Genomic DNA, 23854 nt, shown 5'->3' on the forward strand with positions numbered 1-23854 from the left:
ACCCTCGGGCAATCTGGGCAAGGGGGCGCATGTAGATGTTAAATAACATCGGGGAGAGCACCGCCCCTTGAGGCACCCCGCAATCAAGCGTGTGTCTCCGGGACAGTTCCTCCCCAATCGCCACCCTTTGTCCCCGACCGTCAAGGAAAGAGGAAAACCATTGCAAGGCCAACCCCTGAATCCCTGCGTCGGCAAGGCGGCGCGCCAGAAGCCGATGGTCGACCATATCGAACGCTGCCGATAGGTCCAACAACATCAGCACTGCCGAGCCGCCTTGATCCAGATGCCGCTGAAGGTCATCCACCAGGGCGACCAGCACCGTCTCCGTCCCGTGGCCCGGGCGAAAACCAGACTGGTAGGGGTCAAGGATAGAAGCGTCCTCCAGGAAGCTCTGTAGCTGCAACGCCACTGCCCTCTCGATAAGTTTGCCCAAAAAGGGCAAATTCGATACCGGCCGATAGTGTGCCAATTCGGTCGGATCTAACGATGTTTTCTTCAAGAGGGGACGGACCACCGCCTCTCTGAGCGCTGATGGAAAATGCCCCTCCAGTAGGGATCTATTTATGATATCCCGTATAGGATATCTTAGCTCCCTCCGGCAGGTCTTAATAAGCCAGGAGGGGCATGGGTCCAATTTACAAGTTGTTGGGCGTGCAGATAGGAGGATCCTGTCAACTTCTTCCAGGCTGAGCGCGCCGAAGCCGTCCAGGACGCGATCCGAAGACAGGCACGGAGCCTCAGGTTCGCTAACTGTATCTAATATGGCAGGAAAGTCGGAACGGAGCGATGCGATTTTATCCGCAAAAAAATCCGCAAAAGCCTCACAGCCAATTTCCAATTCATTAAAATTTGGTCTGCCCTGTGGCAGCGTTGTAAGGGTCCGGATTGTATTGAACAGTTGTGCCGGGCGCGAAATTGCGGACGCAATCTCCGCCGCAAAGTAAGTTTTCTTTGCGGCCTTGACTGCCATCTCATAGGACTTCATAACCTCTCTATAAGATGTTCGAGTCGCTTGTATGGAAAAATGCTGGGGCTTTTTAAAAAGGTGTTCTAAGTGTGGGAGTAAGATCGCTCCACCGGACGGCCACACTTTGTGCCTTTTATGCCTTGGGGAACTCCACAGGACTGACTCTTGTGTGCACTATGCGAAATTCTCCAGAGAAACTAAGAAAAACAGAGCGGCCCATCTCGCAGTGGCCCTTATGGAGCAGGCGTTGTCCCCGCACAGGTCTTCCTCGTCAACTCCTGCTGATCGGCCCTACCAGCCGATTTCATCCGCCGGATCAATGGGTTCTAAGTCAGTCGATACCGATTGCCCCCTCTCCGACGCCAAGCGCCCTACTGAACGGGCAGCCTCAGCTACCAGGTAGGAGTCCTCCACGCCGGCAAAACGGCACAGAGAGGATAAAGAATTGCACTCGGGGAAGAAGAAGGCTAAGAAAACGGACAAGCCGAAGGTCAGCAAACCCGTTTCTCCAGCCTCCCTGACTTCGTCATCGGACCCGACGGCACCGTTCGTTCCTCCTTTGAAGCTTTTCGGTTCTCCGGGTCGTCGGCTAAGCCCTCCAATCCTCGCCTTGATGTCGACCCAACTGGTGATTTCCTCCGACTGCGACATAGAATTGGCTCAGCGCTCCGGTACCAAAGGGAGCCCTCCAGATCGGATTCGGGTGGTAGCGGAGACTCCTCAATCCCGAAGCCCGCCTTCTCGAGGTCGACAGCATGAATTGTACAGGGACCGATCACCCTGTAGTCATTCACCCAGATACAGAGTGGGAGAAGGCTCTCCTTCGCGCCGCATGCCCCCTCAGATCCCTTGGGATCAATGCCAGTGGCAATACCTTTATGGGGCATACCCTATGCAGCTATCCTTTCCTTGGTTTCCCCAGTGTCCAAGGGAGTAGGACCAGTACTCTGAATCCTCTTGTCGGTCCCGAACCTCCTACAGAACGCCGAAGCGAGGACCGTCGGCATCACTTTCGAAGACACCTGACACCGAACCGACTCGGCATCACAGGGAGTCCATGCACCAGGCTGCTACAGAGCTGACGAAAGCTGTAATAGTGGAACCCGCTCGGTCACCGACACCTCACTTGTTGAAACACTCTGACTCCCCTGAGGCTTCACCTAGATCTGTTGGGGGATCGTTGCCGGAAGACCAAGACGCTTCTTCATCACCCGAGGAACCTTCTCCCCCCCAAAACATATCAGAGGAACAACCTATTTCACCCTCAGAAGATTTAAAGTCATATGGAGATCTCATCAAGCGCATGGCTCAATCCTTGCCTCTTCCTACTGTCCAACCACAGCCTATAATTACAGACACTGTGTTTGATATAGTTCAAATGGACAATTCAACAGCAGTAGCCTTACCATTGACTACTGTTATGCTTCACACCGCTAAGTCTTCATGGGATAAACCAGCTTCTACACCCATCTCATCACATAGACTCGAACATATGTACAGAATACAGGAATCTAGCGCAGACTTTCTTTTCACCCACCCTAAACCCAACTCTGTGGTGGTGTCCTCAGCATCAAAAGCAAAGAAAACTCACTCTTCCCCACCAGACAAGGAAGGGAAGAAGTTAGATAACCTGGGGAGACGTTTCTACTCCGCTGGCTCACTAGGAGTTAAGATTGCTAACTACTCCGCTTGCATGGGTCGTTATCAGTATGCCCTTTGGGAACAGATTTCCAACATCCTGCCTAGCCTTCCAGAACAAGCCAGGAATGCAATCAAAAAGCTTCAAAAAGAAGGGATGTCCTTAGCCAAGCAACAACTTAACTCGGCTAAGCACTCTGGTGACGTATGCGCTAAGACCCTGACTACGGCCATTACCCTGAGACGGCACTCCTGGTTACGCTCTACAGCTCTGCAGCCAGACACACAAGCATATATAGAGGACCTACCCTTTGATGGCAATGGTCTCTTCAGTTCCAACACCGATTCAGCTTTACAGGAGATGGATAAGAGCATCCATACTTCTAGGAATTTGGGAGTCCCCGCCTCATCACGCTCCCAAAATAAACGCCCATGGTCCAGACCATGGAATAAGAAACCCTACTCTAAGCCACCTACGGACCAGCCTTGGCGCCCGAAGGCCACATCATCATTCTCTAAGCCACCATATACTTCCAAACCCAAGTACTCTCCTACATCGTCACAATCGACTCATCAGAAGGGCTCCAAACAGCCCAAATAGGGACTTTGATTGCCTCCTTCTTTCTACCCCTTCCCGCCACCCCTCTTTGGACCATACCTGCCTCTTCCCCTCCCTCCAGGCATGGTCCAAGATAACTTCAGATCAATGGGTCCTTTCCATAATCTGGCTGGGTTATGTGATCAAATTTCATCAGGATCCACCAACTCTCTCCTTCGTTTCCACCAGACTCTCAACTGCACTGTGGGAAGAAGTCCAATCACTACTACACAAGCAGGCCATAGAACAGGTTCCCTGGAACCAGGCGGGACTCGGCTTTTATTCTCACTATTTCACGGTCCCCAAATGGGACGGAAGTCTTCGTCCTATCATGGACCTTCGAGCCTTAAACCTGTTCATCACATATCAAAAATTCAGAATGGTCTCTCTACCCAACATCCTGCCTCTTCTCAATCAAGGCGATTGAATGGCCACTCTGGACTTACAAGACGCGTACTTCCACATCAGCATTCATCCGTCTCACAGGAAGTACCTGAGATTCACCATTGGTACAGCCCATTACCAATACTGATCCCTGCCCTTTGGTCTCTCCACAGCACCCAGAGTTTTCGCGAAGACAATGGTGGTTATAGCAGCCCACTTGAGGCTTCAGGGCATTACGTTATTCCCATACATAGATGATTAGCTCCTCGTGGCGGAGACCAAACCTCTCCTCCTGCATCACATCACCGTCACTCTATTCTTCCTTCGGGAATTGGGGCTGCAAATCAATCAAAAGAAGTCTCACCTGCAACCCTCTCAGAGAGTCCAATTTATAGGAGCCATAATAGACACATGTGCTTGCAAAGCCTTCCTTCCACCGCAGCGAGCGGATGACATCATGGCTCTTGTACAGTCTTTCCTGCACAGTCCCACTGTCACAGCTCATCAGATTCAACGTCTCTTCGGCCTCATGAATGCCACGACGTCAGTGCTAGTTTTGGCCAAATTCCATATGAGGGTCTTACAACTGTGGTTCCTCAAGTGCAACCTAGATCCTAGGTTCAAGTGCAACCTAGATCCTCCATCACGGTTAATGACCATTCCTCCGGAGGTGCTAGCTTCTCTCATCTGGTGGCTTCAATGGCATCATCTGTTGGAGGGAGCACCCTTCCACAAACCATCTCCATCAGTCACAATAACTTCAGATGTGTCTTTGTGGGGCTGGGGAGCACACATGAATGGTCTTTGTGTAGGGGACAAATGGCCCAAACATCATGCGCATCATCACATAAACTTCTTGGAACTGTTAGTGATCTACCATGCCATACAGTCCTTTCAACCTCTTCTCATCAACAAAATGATAGCCATCATGACAGACAATACGACTGCAATGTCGTATGTAAACAGACAAGGGGGCACAGTTTTGCACAAATTATGTCTCCTCTCTCTGACAATTTGGGAGACGTGCAAGGCTATGGGTGCATCACTTATGGCAGCACATCTTCCAGGGGACCAGAATGCGTGTGCAGACTTCCTCAGTTGGGGGGGAGCCTCTCTCCACGAATGGGAACTAAATTGGGAGTTCCCACAGTCCATCTTCCTAGATTGGGGAACTCCGGATATAGACGTTTTTGCCACTCGCAACAACAGAACATGCAATCTCCTTTTTGCAGGGGGGGGGGTGGACCCTCTGTCCTTAGGCGACGGTTTCATCGTCCCATGGCATCAGCAGCATGTATACATGTTTCCTCCCATCCCTTTGATCACCAAGGTAGTGCAGAAGATATCGAGGGAGCAACTGATAGGGATCCTCGTGACCCCGTGGTGGCCCAGGCAGCCCTGGTTCGCACTGATCCTTCGTCTATCCAGGGGGATTTTCCATCAGCTTCCTCTGGCTCTACACCTTCTTCTCACTCACCAGGGTCGAGTAGTGCATCACGATGTGCCTCATCTGAAACGAACAGCCTGGCGTTTACAGTGACTCATTTGTCTGATAGAGCCCAATATGTCATCCTCAACAGCAGGAAGCCATCCACCCGCAAGTCTTATGCCTGTAAGTGGTCGAAGTTCATGCAGTTCGCGTCCACTCTCTCCCTGGATCCACCTCTAGCGGGTCTACCAGTCATATTCAATTTTCTTCTTTCCCTACTGGATAGGGGATTGTCAGTTTCTTCTCTACGAGTATACCTGGCAGCTATATCTGCTAACCACGCACAGGTTGACGGTCGTTCTGTTTTCACACATTCCGACACCAAGAAATTTCTTAAGGGCCTCTCTAGGTTGTATCCTTCTACGAGACAACCCACCCCAGCCTGGGACCTTTCTCTGGTCCTCCATGCAAAAGTGGTCTCTTCCTTTCACCTGAATACGGAAATCTACCTGCCCGTTTATTTTCCAAATCCAGTTTCAGAGTCTGAACAGAGACTGCACGCTTTGGATGTGAAGCGTGCGCTTGCTTTTTACCTCCATCGTGTGAAACCCTTTCGGAAGGACTCTAGACTCTTTATCTCTTATGCTTCTGCAGCAATGCAGCAGCGCATCTTGTCCCAAAGACTTTCCAAATGGATAACCGAAGCTATAAAGCTGTGCTACCTTTTGAATAAGAAACCCCTTCCAGGGCTCATAAGAGCTCACTCCACTCGGGCTATGGCCACCTCAGCGGCCTTTATGAAGGGTGTTTCTCTCCAAGACATTTGTAAGGCTGCCACCTGGTCCTCCCCACATACCTTTGTAAAGCACTATGTGCTGGACTTATGTGTACACCAGTACTCTTCAGTGGGCCGTGCTGTTCTTCGGTCTCTTACCTGCTGATGGATCGTTGCACCCTCCTACAGGTAGGATTCAGGCTTGCTAATCTCCCATCAGTGTGATGCACAGAGACCACGAAGAAGATAAACAGGTTGCTTACCTGTAACTGATGATCTTCGAGTGGTCATCTGTGCGGTCACACTACGCGCCCTCCTTCCCCTCTGCTGCCGGTCCATCCTTGGGATCTTGCAGCGGTCAGAAGGAACTGGCGGGATGTCCGCTCCCGTCTCAGTGGGCATGCACAGTGGGGTTTCTGGGCATGCGCACTGTGATGTGGGCGTGGAAATCCACAGCTTTTAAGTTTACCGATCATGATCAGCGCCGGCACCTAATCCCATCAATGTGACTACACAGATGACCACTCGAAGATCATCAGTTACAGGTAAGCAACCCTAACTTATATCCCTGTATTCTACTACTGTTCTTGACTCTATCAGCCAGAGGTTGCATAGCCATGACAAAAAGCATTGGTGATAGGGGGCAACCTTGCTTAACCCCCCTATGAATCATAACTTTCTTAGTATGTCCTTCATTTATTTTAATCACGGCATTCCCATTCTTATATATTTCTCTTATTTCATTCACAAACTGTCCCTCAAAACCAAATTTATGTAACACTGTTATGTAACACTGTAAACATATATTCATGATTTAAAGTATCAAAAGCTTTATATATATATATCCAATTTTAATAAGGCAATTTTTTTCTTATTGTTCCCATGGTATAAAGCATTTATCACATTTCTAATATATATCTCTCTTTCACAAATCCATATTGGTCTTCTCCTATTAATTTTGGTAAAACCTTCTTTAATTTGTTTGCTAGGACCTTTGCAAAAATTTTATAATCTTGGTTTGCCAAACTTATTGGTCTATAAGAATTTGGATCTTCTGGATCCCTTTGTTGTTTTTGGATTGTAATAATCTCTGTCTTCCTCCATGAGTCTGGGGCTTTCCCTTCATTCAGAATTTTATTAAACAACCTTTGTAATTCTGGGGCTATCAAATTTCCCACCAATTTATAAAATTCTGCTGTAAACCCATCTAATCCTGGTGACTTCCCATTTTTTAAGTTTTTTATAACATTTAATATTTATTGCTGTGTGACATCCTCATTTAATTCTGTTAATTCCTCCCGACTTTTAATCTTCCTTTCCTCATCTAATTCCATTTCCATAATAATTGGTGCCTGATCTGAGATCCATATTGGTCCTACTTCTATTTTAGTAATTTTTGTCTCATTCTTTTATTAAAATAAGGTCTAAGTAAGAGAATTTTTAAACCTTTTAGAGAAATAAGTAGATTGTTTTTCCTTTTGCAGGAACTCATATACTTCTCTAAGTTTTCATTTTTAAAATTTCAAATTCTTGTTTCCCTTAACACCAATATTAAAATCTCCTACTATCAATAATTCTCCTTCATAGAATGACTGCAGCCTTTGAAAATTTTGATTCAGAAAAGACTCTTGTCCCTTGTTAGGGGTATATATGTTCACCGAAGTATATTTTTTTTCATTCAAACTAAATTTCATAAAAATAAACCTTCCCTATCTTTTAACTGTTCTATTATACTCACATTTAATTTAGAATACAGCCACCCCTCTTGATTTTTTTGTTCCTCTTGATTCCATTTGCATTCTCCATATTTGAGAGTTAAGTAACGGTTTCAAATCCTTTTTACTTTTATGCATTTCTTGTAAACATAATACTTCTATTCCTTTACTCTGCAGTAGCTTATTCAAGCTATATCTATATCTTTTGACATCTGAGGCCAACCCATTTACATTCAAAGAGAGTAGCTTAATCACCCTCCCCACTTCTTGGTTAAATCAAGCTCATCAAGGTGTGCTTTGTGATCATATTTTACTCTTCTCCCCATATCTTCTGCTATCTGGTCATTCCCTCCCCTATAGCCTGAAACATTCCCCTTTAAGGGTACAGAAAGGGATCTCATTTCTCCCTCTCTTTTCGGTCTTGCGTGAAGTCCTGTCTACTCCTCCCCCCCTAACATAATCATTTCACCATTTAACAACCATTTCAACTAAAATCATTTTCTTAATTAACACAATTATCTTAATCTTTGTTTTCTTAAGATAACAATGTCCTCATTACTTTCGTTCTTCTTCCCTCTTTAACAGGAAAAAAAACAAAAAAACCCTTTTCTCATTACACATTACACAGTCCATTTCTTTTCTTTCTTTTTCGTTTCTTTCTTTTTTCTTCCTTCCTCTTCCCTTCCTCCCTTTCTTCCTTCGTTCTTCCTCCTTCATATTCTTCCTTATTCCTTTAAGATGGGTTGAAGGTGATGTTAAGCTTCTCAAATAGTTTCTCTGCCTCTGAAGGGTCTTTTGCTTTCAACAGTTTCCCATCCTTAAAGAATAGAATAGTTGCCGGGTATTCCCATGAGAATTGAATTCCATTCTTGAACAGTTCCTTTGCATATGGTCTAATTTCATTTCTCTCTTGCAGAGACTCAGGAGATAAGTCTAAATGTGGAATCACTCTTTGACCTTGAAGTTGTAGGTATTTAATTTTCCGTAATGCTTTCAAGACCTTGTCTTGCATTCTTTCTCTTGAGAAGGCTATTATAATATCCCGTGGGTTCTCTCCGGCTTTTGGTTTGGGTTTTAAACTTCTGTGCATTCGCTCCACATCATTCTCTGTAACATTTATTCCCAGCTTTTGAAACCAGTCAAGTATAGTTTTTTCAAGTTGTGCACTTAAAATGTTTTCTTTGACTCCCACAAGCCAGAGATTCCGTCGACGTTGCCTATCTGATAAGGAGGCAGTTTTCCTTTTAAGCTCTCTTAATGTTTCCTCGTTATGTCTTGTTCTCTCTAAAGCTTTGTCAGCAACTGACCGAATATTTATTACTTGCTCAGATAAAGCTTCTATTGTTTGTCGAAGTTCTTTTATATCTTCTCTGATATTTTTCTCCATATTAGCTAGAAGATTTTTCATTATCTCTGGCGTGTCTCAGTCTTGAGACCTTTTTTCTATATGATTTCAAATCAAATTAACTCACCATACTAGCATGCTGCTGCTCTTCGAGCCTTATACTTTCAGTCTGGTTTTTTCTCTTGTTTCTCTTGTCTCTATTTTGGTTGTAATTAAGTTTTATCTCTCCAGTTTCCTTGGAGGGGTTGTATGAGGTGTCTATTCTAAGTGAAGCATGCGCAGAACTCCAGAATTGTCCCATGTTAATAGAATTTGAAGGCTAGAAGGAATTTATAGTGTCATCATCATCATCATCAATAGAATTTGAAGGCTTGAAAGGATTTACAGTGTTGTTGTCGTCATCATCACCATCACCACCACCTACTTCATAATAGCCGTAAACTGATCAGATACATCCAAACAGGGGTGGAATTCTAGCAGGAGCTCCTTTGCATATTAGGCCACACACCCCTGATGTAGCCTTGTAAGCTCTTGGAGGATTGGTTACATTAGGGGTGTGTGGCCTAATATGCAAAGGAGCTCCTGCTAGAATTCCACCCCTGCGTCCAAAAAAGGCCAGATAAATCACACTCAGGACCTGAATCCACAGAGTAAGTAGCTGATAGCTCATCTAGTTAGTGCCATAATGTTTCCTCTTAATAGTTGGGAAAGTGTCACAGCTCCAGAGTCAATGCAGTCATGGTAGCTACTAGTACTTCAAAAATATTTACACACACACAAAAAACCTATCTAAATTTTCAAAATTGAGAAGGTATGTTAGCCTGCCTTTTCATAGCTTTCTCAACCCAAAAAACATTTAGTATGGGCTTGCTGGAAAAAACCTTTCAGAAATTTGTACATGTCAAGAAAAAAGACTATATATCAGAATCTCTGTGAGCACGTGAAAAATTTTTCCTGACAAAGCATCTTCTAACGATCTAAACAATATTCTGTCAAAGCATCTTCTAACGATCTAAACAATATTCTGTGCCATGGTTTCTCAAATGTGGCAACAGTGGCTGAATGAGAGCCAGTTTGGTGTAGTGGTTAAGTGCATGGACTCTTATCTGGGAGAACCAGGTTTGATTCCCCACTCCTCCACTTGCACCTTCTGGAATGGCCTTGGGTCAGCCAGAGCTCTGGCAGGGGTTGTCCTTGAAAGGGCAGCTGCTGTGAGAGCCCTCTCAGCCCCACCCACCTCACAGGGTGTCTGTTGTGGGGGGAGAAGATATAGGAGATTGTAAGCCGCTCTGAGTCTCTGATTCAGAGAGAAGGGCGGGATATAAATCTGTAATTCTTTTTCTTCTTCATTAGAGCAGGGGTGTCAACCATGCAGCCCAGGGGCTGAATCAGGCCCCCAGAGGGCTCCTATCAGGCCCTCAAGCAACTGGCTGTCATCTGCTTCCTTCTCCCTCTTTCTTGCTTCCTTCTGCATTACAATTTGCTTTGCAAGGCTTGCTTAATCACACAGGAGCTACAGAGCAAAACCTCTATTTTGTTCATTGGCTGAGGCTCCTCCCTCAGGGAGGAGGGGGGCAGAGCTTGCTTTGCCAGGCTCTCTCAATCGCACAGCAGAGCTACTGAGCCAAGTCTCTCTTCCTTCTATTGGCTGAGACTTTTCCCCCTCCTGGTTCCCTGGGGAAGGGAGGAAAGAGCCAGAGTTTCCTTTGCCCAGTTCCCTGAATCCCATGGGAGAAATACAAAGAAAGCACCTTTAAGACCAAGTGCTAATGTTTTACATTTTTAAAAAAATCTTTGTGTTTGTCTGTGTCCTTTATAAAGTTTATATCTTTGCTACCTAATCTTAAATAAGTGCACACACGGCCCGGCCCGACAAGGTCTCATTTATGTCAGATTTGGCCCTCATAACAAATGGGTTTGACACCCATGCACTAGAGCTTTTTGATGTGGTTACTAAAGTACCATGGACTGTCATAACATTGCAGTGGTTGCAACCACATTGCATGTTCTATGGGAATATTTGTGGCTACAACTGAAGATTAGTGTTGATAATATTGTTCTAATTGTCCTGCTAGTGACAGCGGGGTGGGGGTGAGATGGATGAATAGTGAACAAGTCATAAATACCTTTTAAAAAATGTTTTGCAACAATGATATCTTATTAGCCTTCTATTAATCATTTTACCAGTTAACCTCTACCCTACTCTGCAGCAAGACATAAAAATATTTAGTAAATTTGTTGATGATGGAAACAGTATGTGTCGGGAGGAAGGAGGGAAGCATGCAAGCTAGGTTTTTTGCCTGTCCTGAAAAACTGGTTGGTTGTAACATCTGAATGCTACATTATTAGGTGGGATATTAAATAGCTTTGGGTGCTGGATGAAAACAAAGTTAACACATCCTGAGAACTCCCTGACAATCTGACAAGAGCTAAGTATTTCTGCTATCACTTGACAGTACTATGCATGTGCAAACATCCCAAATGATAAATGCAGAAATCCTGGGTACTTAATTTCCATTTGACAGGATCAAAGATGTATGTAATGCTTGTTCTACTTTAAAAACAAAACAAAACTATACAATACTTGGCAGATCAAGATGAATAGCTGTGTTTGTCTGTAGCAGCAGAAAAGGGCAAGAGTCCAGTAGCACCTTAAAGACTAACAAAATTTGCTCTGAAGAAGTGAGCTGTGACTCACAAGTTTGTACCCTGCCACAAATTTTGTTAGTCTTTAAGGTGTTACTGGGCTCTTGCTTTTTTATACTCGACAGAAAATCTCTTCAAAAGCCCAGCATGAATAGAGGGAAATCACATTAAGTGATATGAACACTGGTCTGCACACTAATTGTAATTTGCAAGACCATGTCTTCACTCTGGCTGTCCTCTACTTTCAATTTATATGAAGCTGTGGCATCTTGTCCTAGCTCTTTCTGGGCTTTCAGCTCTTTCATGTGTTCAGAAGGTTGAAGTTTTATACAAGAGATTAAGGCACCATGATACATACCATTGCTTATCCCCCACTGTAGGCCTACTGGATTCCTTTGGAGGAAAATGTAAGACCTTGTGAGCGGCTGCAGCTTTTTAAATAAAAAAGCAGCAAGAACCAGGGTTTTTTCTGTAGAAAAAGCCCAGCAGGAACTCATTTGCATTTTAGGCCATATCCCTGGCATGAAGCCAGCTGGAACTGCATTCCTGTGTGTTCCTGCTCAAAAAAAGCCCTGACTAGAACTATATTCCAAAGAAAGGCATTTATTACCTTCTGGACCCATTCAGCCAATCCAGTCCAGCTTGACACCAACAGGCATGAAAAAGTTGTGTCTATATATGATGGGCTGCACATTTCTAAGCAGCTTGTCCACTTTCAAGACTCATGAACTGAAATTCATCTATGTAACTAAGATGCAAAGCAATAGAGAAAAATAACAGAATGGGAAGGACAAGAGATCTATTCAAGAAATTTGGAGAAATCAAGGGAACATTTCATGCAAAGATGGCCATGATAAAGGACAAAAATGGTAGGGACCTAACAGAAGCAGAAGAGATCAGGAAGAGGTGGTAGGAATACACAGAAGAATTATACAAGAAGGATCTCAATGTCCTTGACAACCATGACGGTGAAATCGCTGACCTTAAGCCAGGCATCTTGGAGTGTGAAGTCAAATGGGCTTTAGAAAGCATTACTAACAACAAAGTGAGTGGAGATGACGGTATCTCAGTTGAGCTATTCAAAGTCCTAAAAGACGATGCTGTTAAAGTGATGCACACATTATGTCAACAAATTTGGAAAATGCAACAATGGCCACAGGATTGGAAAAGGTCAGTTTATATTCCAATGCCAAAGAAAGGTAATGCCAAAGAATGTTCAAACTGTTGCACCATTGCACTCATTTCACATGCCAGCAAGGTCATGTTAAAGATCCTACAAGCTAGGCTTCAGCAGTATGTAGATTGGGAACTATCAGAAGTTCAAGCTGGGTTTCAGAGAGGTAGAGGAACTAGAGATCAAATTGCCAACATTTGCTGGATTATGGAGAAAGCACGGGAGTATCAGAAAAATGTCTATTTCTGTTTCGCTGACCGCATTAAAGTCTTTGATTGTGTGGATCACAACAAACTGTGGCAAGTCCTTAAAGAGATGGGAGTACCAGATCACCTCACATGTCTCCTGAGAAACCTGTAAAAGGGTCAAGAAGCAACTGTCAGAATGGAACAACTGATTGGTTTAGAATAGGAAAAGGAGTTCGACAAGAATGTATATTGTCACCCTGCTTATTTAATTTATATGCAGAGTACATCATGCGGAATGCTGGCCTGGATGAAACACAAGCCAAATTAAGATTGCTGGGAAAAACATCAACAGCCTCAGATATGCAGATGATACCACTCTAATGGCAGAAAGTGAAGAGGACCGAAAGAACCTCTTGTTGAGAGTGAAAGAGGAGAGCACAAAAGTAGGCTTGAAACTCAACATCAAAAAAACTAAGATAATGGCATCCAGCCCCATCACACCTTGGCAAATAGAAGGGGAAGACATGGAAGTAGTGACAGACTTCACGTTTCTGGGATTTAAGATCACTGCAGATGGTGACTGTAGCCATGAAATTAAAAGGCGTTTGCTCCTTGGGAGGACAGCTATGGTGAACCTGGGCAGTATAATAAAAAGTAGAGACATCACTCTGCCAACAAAAGTCTATATAGTCAAAGTGATGGTATTCCCAGTAGTAATGTATGGCTGTGAGAGCTAGACCATAAGGAAGGCCGAGTGCAGAAGAATAGATGCTTTTGAGCTATGGTGCTGGAGAAGACTCTTGAGAGTTCCTTGGACTGCAAGAAGATCAAATCAGTCAGTCCTAAGGGAAATAAACCCAGATTGTTCCCTGGAAGGTCAGATGCTAAAGCTGAAGCTCAAATACTTTGGCCTCCAAATGAGAAGGGAGCACTCACTGGAGAAGACCCTGATGCTGGGAAAGACAGAAGGCAAAAGAAGGGGACGGCAAAAGATGAGATGGCTAGACAGCATTACTGATGTAACAAACATGAATTTGAGCAGACTTCAGAGGATGGTGGAAGACAGGAGGACCTGGCATGTCTTTGTCCATGCGGTCGCAAAGAGTCGGACTTGATTGTGCGACTGAACAACAACAAAAACTAAGATCAGGCTGTGGTGCAGTACCATTTTCTGATATAGCTGAATTGGCTGTGGCATCTAAGTTGCCATGGATGTGGGCAATTTTATCAACAAACTACATTGCATGGAGTCACAGTGGGGCCTGGATGTTTTCTTGGTCAGCCTTTTTAGTTCAATAAGAGTACCCTTCCCATCTGAAAAAGCAATGCTGGATAACACTGTGCAGATGCAATAATGGCAGAGAAATTAGCTAACTTCACTGCCATCATCACCATGGAGTAGAAATTATAATGTGTTCTTACTTGTGTTCTGTTGCATTCACTTCAAGTTTTCTTCTACCTCCACTCTAACCATCACCCAACCATTTCATCAAGCTCCTCAATAAACCTGAATAAATTCCAGGCTCTGCAGAAGGGAAGAGAGGGCTCAGCTCCACTTATGTACTATCACCAGGTCATCTCTGCATTCCACAAGTCAACCAGCACTATGACCAGGGCTTTTTTTTTTAAGCAGAAACGCACCGGAATGCAGTTCCAGCTGGCTTGGTGTCAGGGGTGTGGCCTAATATGCAAATAACAGCCCAATCCTGAGAACTGCTGTGTAGCTGTGCTCGAGCGTAGAACTAGCATAGGCGGCTGCAGTCAGCTCCCAAAGGGGAGACATTATGCCCGGCGGGGAGGGGTAGCATGGGTGGATAAGTGGGAGAGAAGCCATCACCATGGTGATTCTGCCCATGCCACGCTACTGGCCCGCTGCTGAGGCGGTGGTGGAGGAGGGACAGGGTTGCGCGGGACCACGGAATTGGTCAGCCCTTTGCACGTGACCAGAAGAGGGGGTGGAAAGCCTGTGTCTGAGAGGCTGTCAAGCCCCTTACATCCTTCCACTGTCAGAGACTCTGCCAATGGCAGGCAGACGGGCAGAGGCATGCACAGACATACAGGAAGCACATAGTGCAGGAGTTCGCTGCAATAGACAGTGGCTGGAATGTGTCTCAGGGAGTGAGCAGATCACCAAGTCCAACAGACACCCCCCCAAAGACCCCCTGTGTTGCCCTGACACCCCCTGCCATCTGTATGGAACACCTCCCCCAGGGGCTGCACAACTCAGAGCTTGAGCCGCTGGGCATTCATCCACTTCACCAGACCCCCCCTTTTGTGCCCTGTGCACAACAACCCTGTGGGGTTGGGTAGGCCGTCAGCCCAGCCAGGCTGAGGGGCGGCAACCCTCCCTGCCCTGTCCAGCCACATGGGGGCAGCATGGCGGCTCATAGCCCTCTCCCCACCCACCCCCAAGAACCAAGTGTGCCCACCCTCACAGGCATTCTCTCGGAGAGGCCAGTGACAAAGTGGCAAGGGGGAGGCACCCAGGGAACGTGCAACAGATGCCAAGCAGGAGAGACAACAGAGGGCACAACTCAGACTTTATTTTTCCAGAACAGAGTGCAATGGTTTCCCCGGTGCACATTGGGCAGTCTCACCAGGGGAGGGCCTCCATTCAGAGCGGCAGGCAGGAACAGCTGAGGGAGTGGAGGGGGGGTGGGGCACCACACATGGAAGTCTCTTGGATTCCCACCTGCAAAACAGAGACAGAGATCAAGAGCACCTGCAGGGGCGGCAGCTGGAGGAGTGGGCTGCATTTCAGCCCGGTGCTCTCTTAAAGGGACAGTTTCCGACCTACCTCCCCGCATCAGGGCAGCTGCCCCCCCATGCCCTGCTGGGGTGGAAACGTGGCAGAGGACAGACCAAGGAAAAGGAGCAGGCAGCAGCACAGGGGAGCGGGGCCAGCAAATGCCCCCTTCCTGAGCCCACTGCCTGGTTCAAGTGCTGGAGACGCTTGCACACCACCCAGTCTTGAGCGAGGGGAGGGGGAGGACAGCGGGGGTGTACAGTTGCACTTACCCAGCCATGGGCGACAGTCCTCGCATGTTGAGCCTCTGGGAGCTGGGAACCTGTGGAGACCTGGAAACAAGAGCAGTTAGCCCCAGGGGAGAGACTTTGCTCTCCCCCTCGCAAGTCAAAGATACTGTCAAAGCAATCACGCAGTGAAGAGCCCGTCACCAACATGCCTGTCCCTCGCTCTAAGTCTGCATGGCAGGGAGCTCCCCAGCAGAGCCCCTCGCCACGCATGGCTGTCCCTAACAACTGAGTTGTGCAAGGCCAGAGCGGAAATATTTCTAGGAGTGGGGAACAGTGATTGGCTGCTGGAGAGGGGGCACGAGGGGATTGGTGCAGCAATTACACCTCTTCCTAAGGGGTTTGCGAGCTCCCGGGGCAAGAGGGCAACCTTTGTTTTTTGTTTCAGTGAGTGTGTATAGGATACGCCGCTGTTTTTGCAGATGTAACTTTACGCTTCTCGGGGGGGGGGGGTGTCATGGCCTGAACTACTTAGGGAGCCGCCTAAACCTGGCCACGCCCTGACTCCTCCCTCTCTTGCGCCGGAGCACCTCGCTCCGCCGCACTTCCGCCACGCTCGGTTGCAGCCCTCAGGGGCCACTGCTTTCAGGCAGGGCGGCGCTCCGGTGGCCCCACACCGACGTAAGTCCCCTTCACCATGGCAGAGCTGGATTTACGCCGGCGCAAATGCTACTTGTGCCAATGTAGTGGATCGTCTGCTCCCAAAAAACTTTCCGCCTATCCCCCCTTAGGATAGTGCTCCAAGTTCCTGTTGGGCTTTACCTACCAAAAAGCCCTGCATGAAACAATGGTGATGTAAGAGGATATGGCCTAATATGCAAATAAGTTCCTGCTGGTTTTTTTCTAAAAAAAAGCCCTGACTATGATAAACTGTTCCTATTCCCTAGTGCCTCCGGCATGCTGGCCTTTCTTTTCAAATTAGTTGGAAGATAAAATTCACCTCATTGCTTCTTTGGCTTTCATTTCCAAAGCCTCTTGGTGATTTAATCTTATTCTATAATTGAACAACCCTTTTCTGTCCCAATGACTGTGTGAGGTTTATCCACAGTCCTTCCCGCTTTATTCTCAACTTTGGTTTCACTAATCTTACAGATGCTGCATTATTCATGAACATTCTTAAGTGAATATTTTCCTGCTGGATACTTAGGCTGTTTGAGAACATTCCAGGAAGTCAATTACAGCTGTTTATAGGTCTACTGAAAGTAGGGTTAGAGGGGCTAACATTGGGCAACCTCTAATGTGTACATATTATGTGCAGCTGTAATCTGAATCTCCTGAATCTGAGATTTTGTTAAACCTTATCTTCCCTACATACTTTCCCACAAATACATGATTTAAATATCATGGAACAGACAGTTTAAATGGCTAGTTCTTAAGAATGTAAAACTCCAAACTTTACAAAGCAACACAAATGTGCTTTTAATGATATTGTCTATATGTTATGCTTAAGTATACAAAGTCAGGAGATTATTGGGATAATTCAGTAAAAATCACCTAAAATAAACCTTCTGCTACAGAGTTTTGTTTAATCAGCCCAACTTGAATTCTTATATCTTTAGAAAAGTTCTCAGGTTTCATAATACACTGTAATCTTTGTCACTATGATTTATCAACCGCTATAATCAACTATTAAATTTAATTTCAGATAAGGACTTCACAAACATGCTAAGTTTCCTATGTGCAGAGAGTTTTGAAACAAATATGTATATATGGAAATATCAAGCAATCTACCACCTTCATCCTGAAATGGTACAATCCAGGGGAGATATAAAATATACTTTTATGAGTATGTAGATCAATTAACAGCTCTATCCTAAGGGCACTGCAATATTGGTTGTTTTATTTTCACTCACCTTCCTAATAATTTGTAACGTGGAGTTTGCTTTTTTTTACCACTGCTGCACACAGGGTTAACATTTTCATTGAACTTTCCATTACAACCCCAAGATCTCTTTCAATCACAGTCTCCATCAATTCATTCCCCATCAGTATATATTTAAAATTAGGATTTTTGTTCCAATATGCATCACTGGACATTTACCATGTTGAACTTCATTTGCTACATTGTTGCCCACTAATCCGATTTAGAAAGACCCCTCTATAGTTCTTCACAATCTGTCCTGGTTTTCACCATCTTGAGTAATTTAGTATGGTCTTCAAACTTAGCTACTACATTGATCACCCCAATTCCAAATGATTAAATAACACCAGCCGCAATTCAGATCCTTGTGGGATTCTACTGTTCCCTTCCATCCATTGCAAGAACATTTGCTATTATCCATGACTGCAGATTTATACATCACCCTTCTCTCTGAATCAGAGACTCAGAGCGGCTTACAATCTCCTATATCTTCTTCCCCCACAACAGACACCATGTGAGGTGGGTGGGGCTGAGAGGGCTCTCACAGTAGCTGCCCTTTCAAGAACAACTCCTGCAATAGCTATGGCTAACCCAAGGCCATTCCAGCAGCTGCAAGTGGAGGACTGGGGAATCAAACCCGGTTCTCCCAGATAAGAGTCTGTACACTTAACCACTACACCAAACTGGCTCTCCATCCATCCATCCATCCATCCATCCATCCATCCATCCATCCATCCATCCATCCATCCATCCAACCTTTCTTTTCTTTTCTTTTTTGCTACACATGTTAGTAGAACAACCATTTCCCTGCATTTGTTAATATAGCAACAATTTCACATTTCTGGGATCCAAGATCACTGCAGATGGTGACTGTAGCCATGAAATTAAAAGATGTTTGCTCCTTGGGAGGACAGCTATGGCAAACCTGAGCAGTATAATAAAAAGTAGAGACATCACCCTGCCAACAAAAGTCTGTATAGTCAAAGTGATGGTATTCCCAGTAGTAATGTATGGCTGTGAGAGCTGGACCATAAGGAAAGCCGAGTGCAGAAGAATAGATGCTTTTGAGCTATGGTGCTGGAGAAGACTCTTGAGAGTTCCTTGGACTGCAAGAAGATCAAATCAGTCAGTCCTAAGGGAAATCAACCCAGATTGTTCCCTGGAAGGTCAGATGCTGAAGCTGAAGCTCAAATACTTTGGCCACCAAATGAGAAGGGAGCACTCACTGGAGAAGATCCTGATGCTGAGAAAGACAGAAGGCAAAAGAAGAAGGGGACGGCAAAAGATGAGATGGCTGAACAGCATTACTGATGTAACAAACACGAATTTGAGCACACTTTGGAGGATGGTGGAAGACAGGAAGGCCTGGCGTGACTTTGTCCATAGGGTCGCAAAGAGTCAGATTGTGCAACTGAACAACAACAACCTGATAAATGTAATCTGAGGCCCTCTAAGGGCCAGACTAGACTTGATGGGGGAGGGTATCGGATCTGTTCTTTCATGTGTGGCCATTCACAGAAAATGCAGGGAGGATCTTTTATAAAAAGTGAGAGAGAAAGAATCAATGTGTCTTGTTGGATGTTTTCTCCCACTCCAACTCATGCCCAGCCCTGATTTGGACAAGAAAGGTCCCTAAACTGGTTCCAGCTGGCATCAAGAAAGATATTTAACTGAGAACAGCAAGCTCAACACATGTCATGAATCCTTTCACATGCTGATCCATTGCAGCAGCTTACTCAGCACTTTCCAATGGAGCTGTTTATTCCCTCTATGGTCACTGTCTGTACATGAACTGAACTGGAACTTGAGCATTCTAAAGAGTGGACTGCTCTGAACAAAGTCATAAGGATATCTGCAATATAAAGCTCAGTGTATGTTTGTGTTTACATTTTGTTTTAATTTATACCATCTTAAATGTAGACTTCAAAGGAATGTACATCAAGTTGACCTCTATTTTCACTGGTCCTGCAAATGTTTTAGTAAGGCAAACTTTGGGGGAAAAAGACATCTTTAAGAATTTGAACAAGTTGTCATTGATAATGCCCAACTGGTGACAAATACATCGTATCAACTAGAGCACCAAGTTGTCCAGATCTGACTGTCTATTAGATTTGATAGATCCAGGTGGGCAGCTGTGTTTGTCTGAAATACTAGAACAGATTTTGAGTCCAGTGGCACCTTTAAGAACAACAAAAGTTTGTTCATTAGATTTGATTACAGGCGGGGGGGCAACTTCAAGAGTGATATTATGATCACTTCCAGCCAAAAGAATCTGTAACTTTGAATGGACTGGGAGACAAACCAGATCCTTTGAAAAGGAAGACACAAACATGGACCTATACCTTTGGAATTTTGCACAATCCAATAGACAATAGAACAAGGTATGTAGACTCCCTATGTCACAGCAACAAAGTCTGTCAGCTAATGAAAATCTTCCAAAATGGCCAGAAAGTTCTGCCAGTGAGATTTAATTAAAATAAGCCAACATAAAGGCTTGTTGATATTTAGGAACCGTTAGATAGTCAGGATATGCTGGGCTAGATTTTTGATATACCATTCACAAGTAGAGAGGAGAACAAACTCTACGGGCCTGGATTCTGGTGGTAAACTTATGCAAAGCATAAAGGTGTCTCAAAAATCAAGTTTCTAATAGAGGTCAGGCTGGGGCAATTTACATTGTTAGGGGAAATCCCAGACAATCCAAGCGGGAGGTTACCAATTTCTTCCAGGTTGTTTTAAAGGCATCAATCCTGTTTTTTATTTTTTTTTTTAAAACCACTTGTTTCTGAGGAGGCAAAAGTTAGCTTGAGCCAAAATCTCAATCCCCAGGCCCTTGCGTCTAAGGCGTGCACACCTACTTCAGCTCTCAATATGGTTCCTGCTACACAGTATGGAACTCCCATGATTCTTTGAATCTAGCAGAAAAGGTATCAAGCTGATTGTGGCAACCAGAAATCCAGATTGGGGCACCATGTAGCAACAGAGCTCCCACATTAGAATTATACATTGAGAGTGCCACGGGTATATATTGACCTCCTTTGAAAAAATAGCAAGTTATTGCATTGGTTACTTGAACAGCTAGCTATTAAGCCTCCTTGATATGTTGTTTCCATAATCCAATATGATAACAGGTAGCTGAGATATGCAGTAACAGTAAATGTACTGTTACTGATGTTCCCCTTAGGATTGCCAGCTCTGGGTTGAAAAATATCTGGAGATTTTGGGAACTGAGCCTGGGGAGTGTGGGGTTTGGGGAGGGGAGGGACCTTAGTGGGGCCATACAATCCTGAAATCCTGTGAGATCTCCAGCGACCACCTGGAGGCTGGCAACCTGGATAACTAGTTTACTAAATGGAGAGTAGTTTTTGTCAGCATGTGAGAAAAAGGCAGATAAAATTATGTTTAGCTGGGATTAAGGGGGGGAGGGGATGGAGACAGGTTTCTCATAAAATATTGTTTTGATCAATGCATAACTGTGTTTCTTTAGCTGAAATATGAATAGCATAATGTTAGCAGTATTGACAAAGACACTTCTAACTTCACCTGCAAGACAGCTGTTCTGCCCATTCACCTGCTAGACTTCCACCATGCACCATATCTATTTATGAATAGTTCTTAAGACACACCAGTTCCCACCAAGTTGTGGACAAATACACAGCGTATTTGGTTTTAGAACAACTATACCAGATCACTAGTTCTTAATATAATGTAAGAGCAACACACTGTTTCCTATCCTCTCTTGTCTGAAGTGTAACATTCTCTCTTTCTTTCCATCTAGATCCTTGAAGAGAACATGAAATTGGAATGCAAGTGCCATGGGGTGTCAGGATCATGTACTACTAAAACCTGCTGGACAACTCTACCTAAATTCAGGGAGCTGGGCTACATCCTTAAAGACAAATACAATGAAGCTGTTCAGGTTGAACCAGTAAGGGCAAGTCGTAATAAGCGTCCAACTTTCCTAAAGATAAAGAAACCTCTTTCCTACCGTAAACCCATGGATACAGATCTGGTGTATATAGAGAAATCACCTAACTACTGTGAAGAGGACCCTGTTACTGGTAGTGTGGGAACACAAGGCAGAATGTGCAACAAAACAGCCCAGCAGACCAATGGCTGTGATCTGATGTGCTGTGGACGAGGTTATAATACTCACCAGTATTCAAGAGTGTGGCAGTGCAACTGTAAATTTCATTGGTGCTGTTATGTTAAATGTAATACATGCAGTGAACGAACAGAAGTGTACACCTGTAAATGAAAGTGTGGCTTGGGAGAGGGAATCTGTGGCCCTGGAATAAACACATTTTTTTTGCACATAAGCTCAGTGTACCTATATAAGACTGTAGCAAAGACCTATGCTGATTCCAAAAGAAAAGCTAACAAGCGGATCCTGTCTTTCCCTCTGACACATCAGCGTTTCATGGATATTCTTCAAAAACATATAGAAATAAGCCAAAACCAACAGCAACTTTCTGAAAAGGAAGCAAAAACAAACAAGATCCAAAAAATAAGCAGAGGGAAAAAATGGTTTCAAATAATCTGCGCCTTCACAACATAATTTATTGACTGCCTTAAAGGGAAAAAAAATACCTGTTGAGACCATGGCAATGTGCCCCCGGGACTGGATGAGAGAGATCTTGAAATACATAAGCCACCATGCAGAAAGGGAGGGTCAGAGGAACAAAACTTTGCTTTAACATGGTCTTTGCACAGGATGGGGTAACAATGCACCAGTGTGAATTTCAATTTAAGAGTGTGGATTATGCAGATTTAGGGATTTCTACACTTGAGAAAAGCTTCTGCTGGTTGTTTCTGTCTTTCCATTTTTTTCAGACAATGTGCTACAGCAAGTAGAATTGTTGATGTTTTCCATGTAGACACTGGTTTATCTGCCTTTTGTCGTGCTGCAGATTTTAGCACAGGGATTTGGGACACCTGGGCATAATAATAATAGCAATATTTAACAATTTATCCAGATAAAACTAATATTAATTTATTTAATTAAAAAAGAACTCTGCCAACATTTTGGGAACCATTCTGCAATTAAAGTAGATAGCCTGCTTTTTGTGGAATAATTTTGTAGATATGGCAAGGGAACAACAGCAAAAAAACCCCCTTGAGCTGTATATATTATTCTTTACTCAGATATTTCTACTAGTTTGATTGCGGAATATTTTTTCTGCAATAATAGATATTAAGTACAAAAGCAGGCATCTTTTATAATTTTTTTTGGCTGTTTGCTGCTAGTTGTCTGGAATCTCAAACCGATTGTCATTTTCACGTAGTTACCAGTACCTAACCTTTTTCAAGTTTAAAAAACAAAGGAGCATTACAAACATCCAGTTGGAACAATACATCTCATATAAATGCAAAAGTCCAGACAAGTTTCCATCACTGGAAAATGAACCATAGGATAAGAGAGTATATTTTGTAAGAGACTATTTTTATATGAATATTTTATTTATACTATGTCTGCTTGTATAATTCTATAACCTGTACTTTTTCTCAAAACAGGCACACAATTTGTAATTCTTAGGCTATTTAACAGATAACGGCTGATTACTTTGTTGACATGAAAGTAGCACTCGGGACACATTCACCCACCACTGGTGAATGTTCAAAATACAGAATGATTTTTTCTCTCCGGATGTATGTACAAAGTGGCTTTTTACTGCAGTTCAATTTGCAGAATGTGCAGAACAAGAACAGGGTATGTAGCATCAGTTTTGTCACATGGGTTGAATTCATGGTTGGTATTAACTGGATGCTCCTTTATCCCATTCAGAAAAAAAAATCTGAATTAGCTTCCCAGATGCATCAGTCATTAAACTGTGGCGTTATGACTAGCAAATGTGCTGTGTATGCTGTCAGTTAAACCTCTATATTGTGCTACTGTCAAATTTGATTTTATCAGTGGAAGACTGTAGACTATGACTGTAAAAACTAGCATGACACGCATAGTCTGATTCTCATAGATAAGACACAAAGCTTACGGGTTTTGTCCAACTGGTTTTTGGCATTTACCTTACTGTTTGCTTCCCCAAAAGTTCTTAGCTGAAAAAGATCAAGTTGCATTTAGACTAGCTTTCAATTATCCATTT

The 23854-nt window shown here is 44.2% G+C and overlaps 1 protein-coding gene across 1 annotated transcript in view; it reads left to right on the forward strand.

Annotated features, from left to right (window-relative positions):
* WNT7A (Wnt family member 7A) overlaps positions 1–23604 on the forward strand; it is a 92860-nt gene extending 69256 nt beyond the window's left edge. The window contains exon 4 of the mRNA XM_060239823.1: positions 21532–23604. Within this exon, the coding sequence (XP_060095806.1) occupies positions 21532–22011 (480 nt within the window). The 3' untranslated portion in view covers positions 22012–23604. The remainder of the gene's footprint in view (positions 1–21531) is intronic.
* The last annotated feature ends 250 nt before the right edge of the window (positions 23605–23854 follow it).

The sequence above is a fragment of the Heteronotia binoei genome, chromosome 5 (assembly GCF_032191835.1).
Source record: "Heteronotia binoei isolate CCM8104 ecotype False Entrance Well chromosome 5, APGP_CSIRO_Hbin_v1, whole genome shotgun sequence".
Taxonomy (NCBI): Eukaryota; Metazoa; Chordata; class Lepidosauria; order Squamata; family Gekkonidae; genus Heteronotia; species Heteronotia binoei.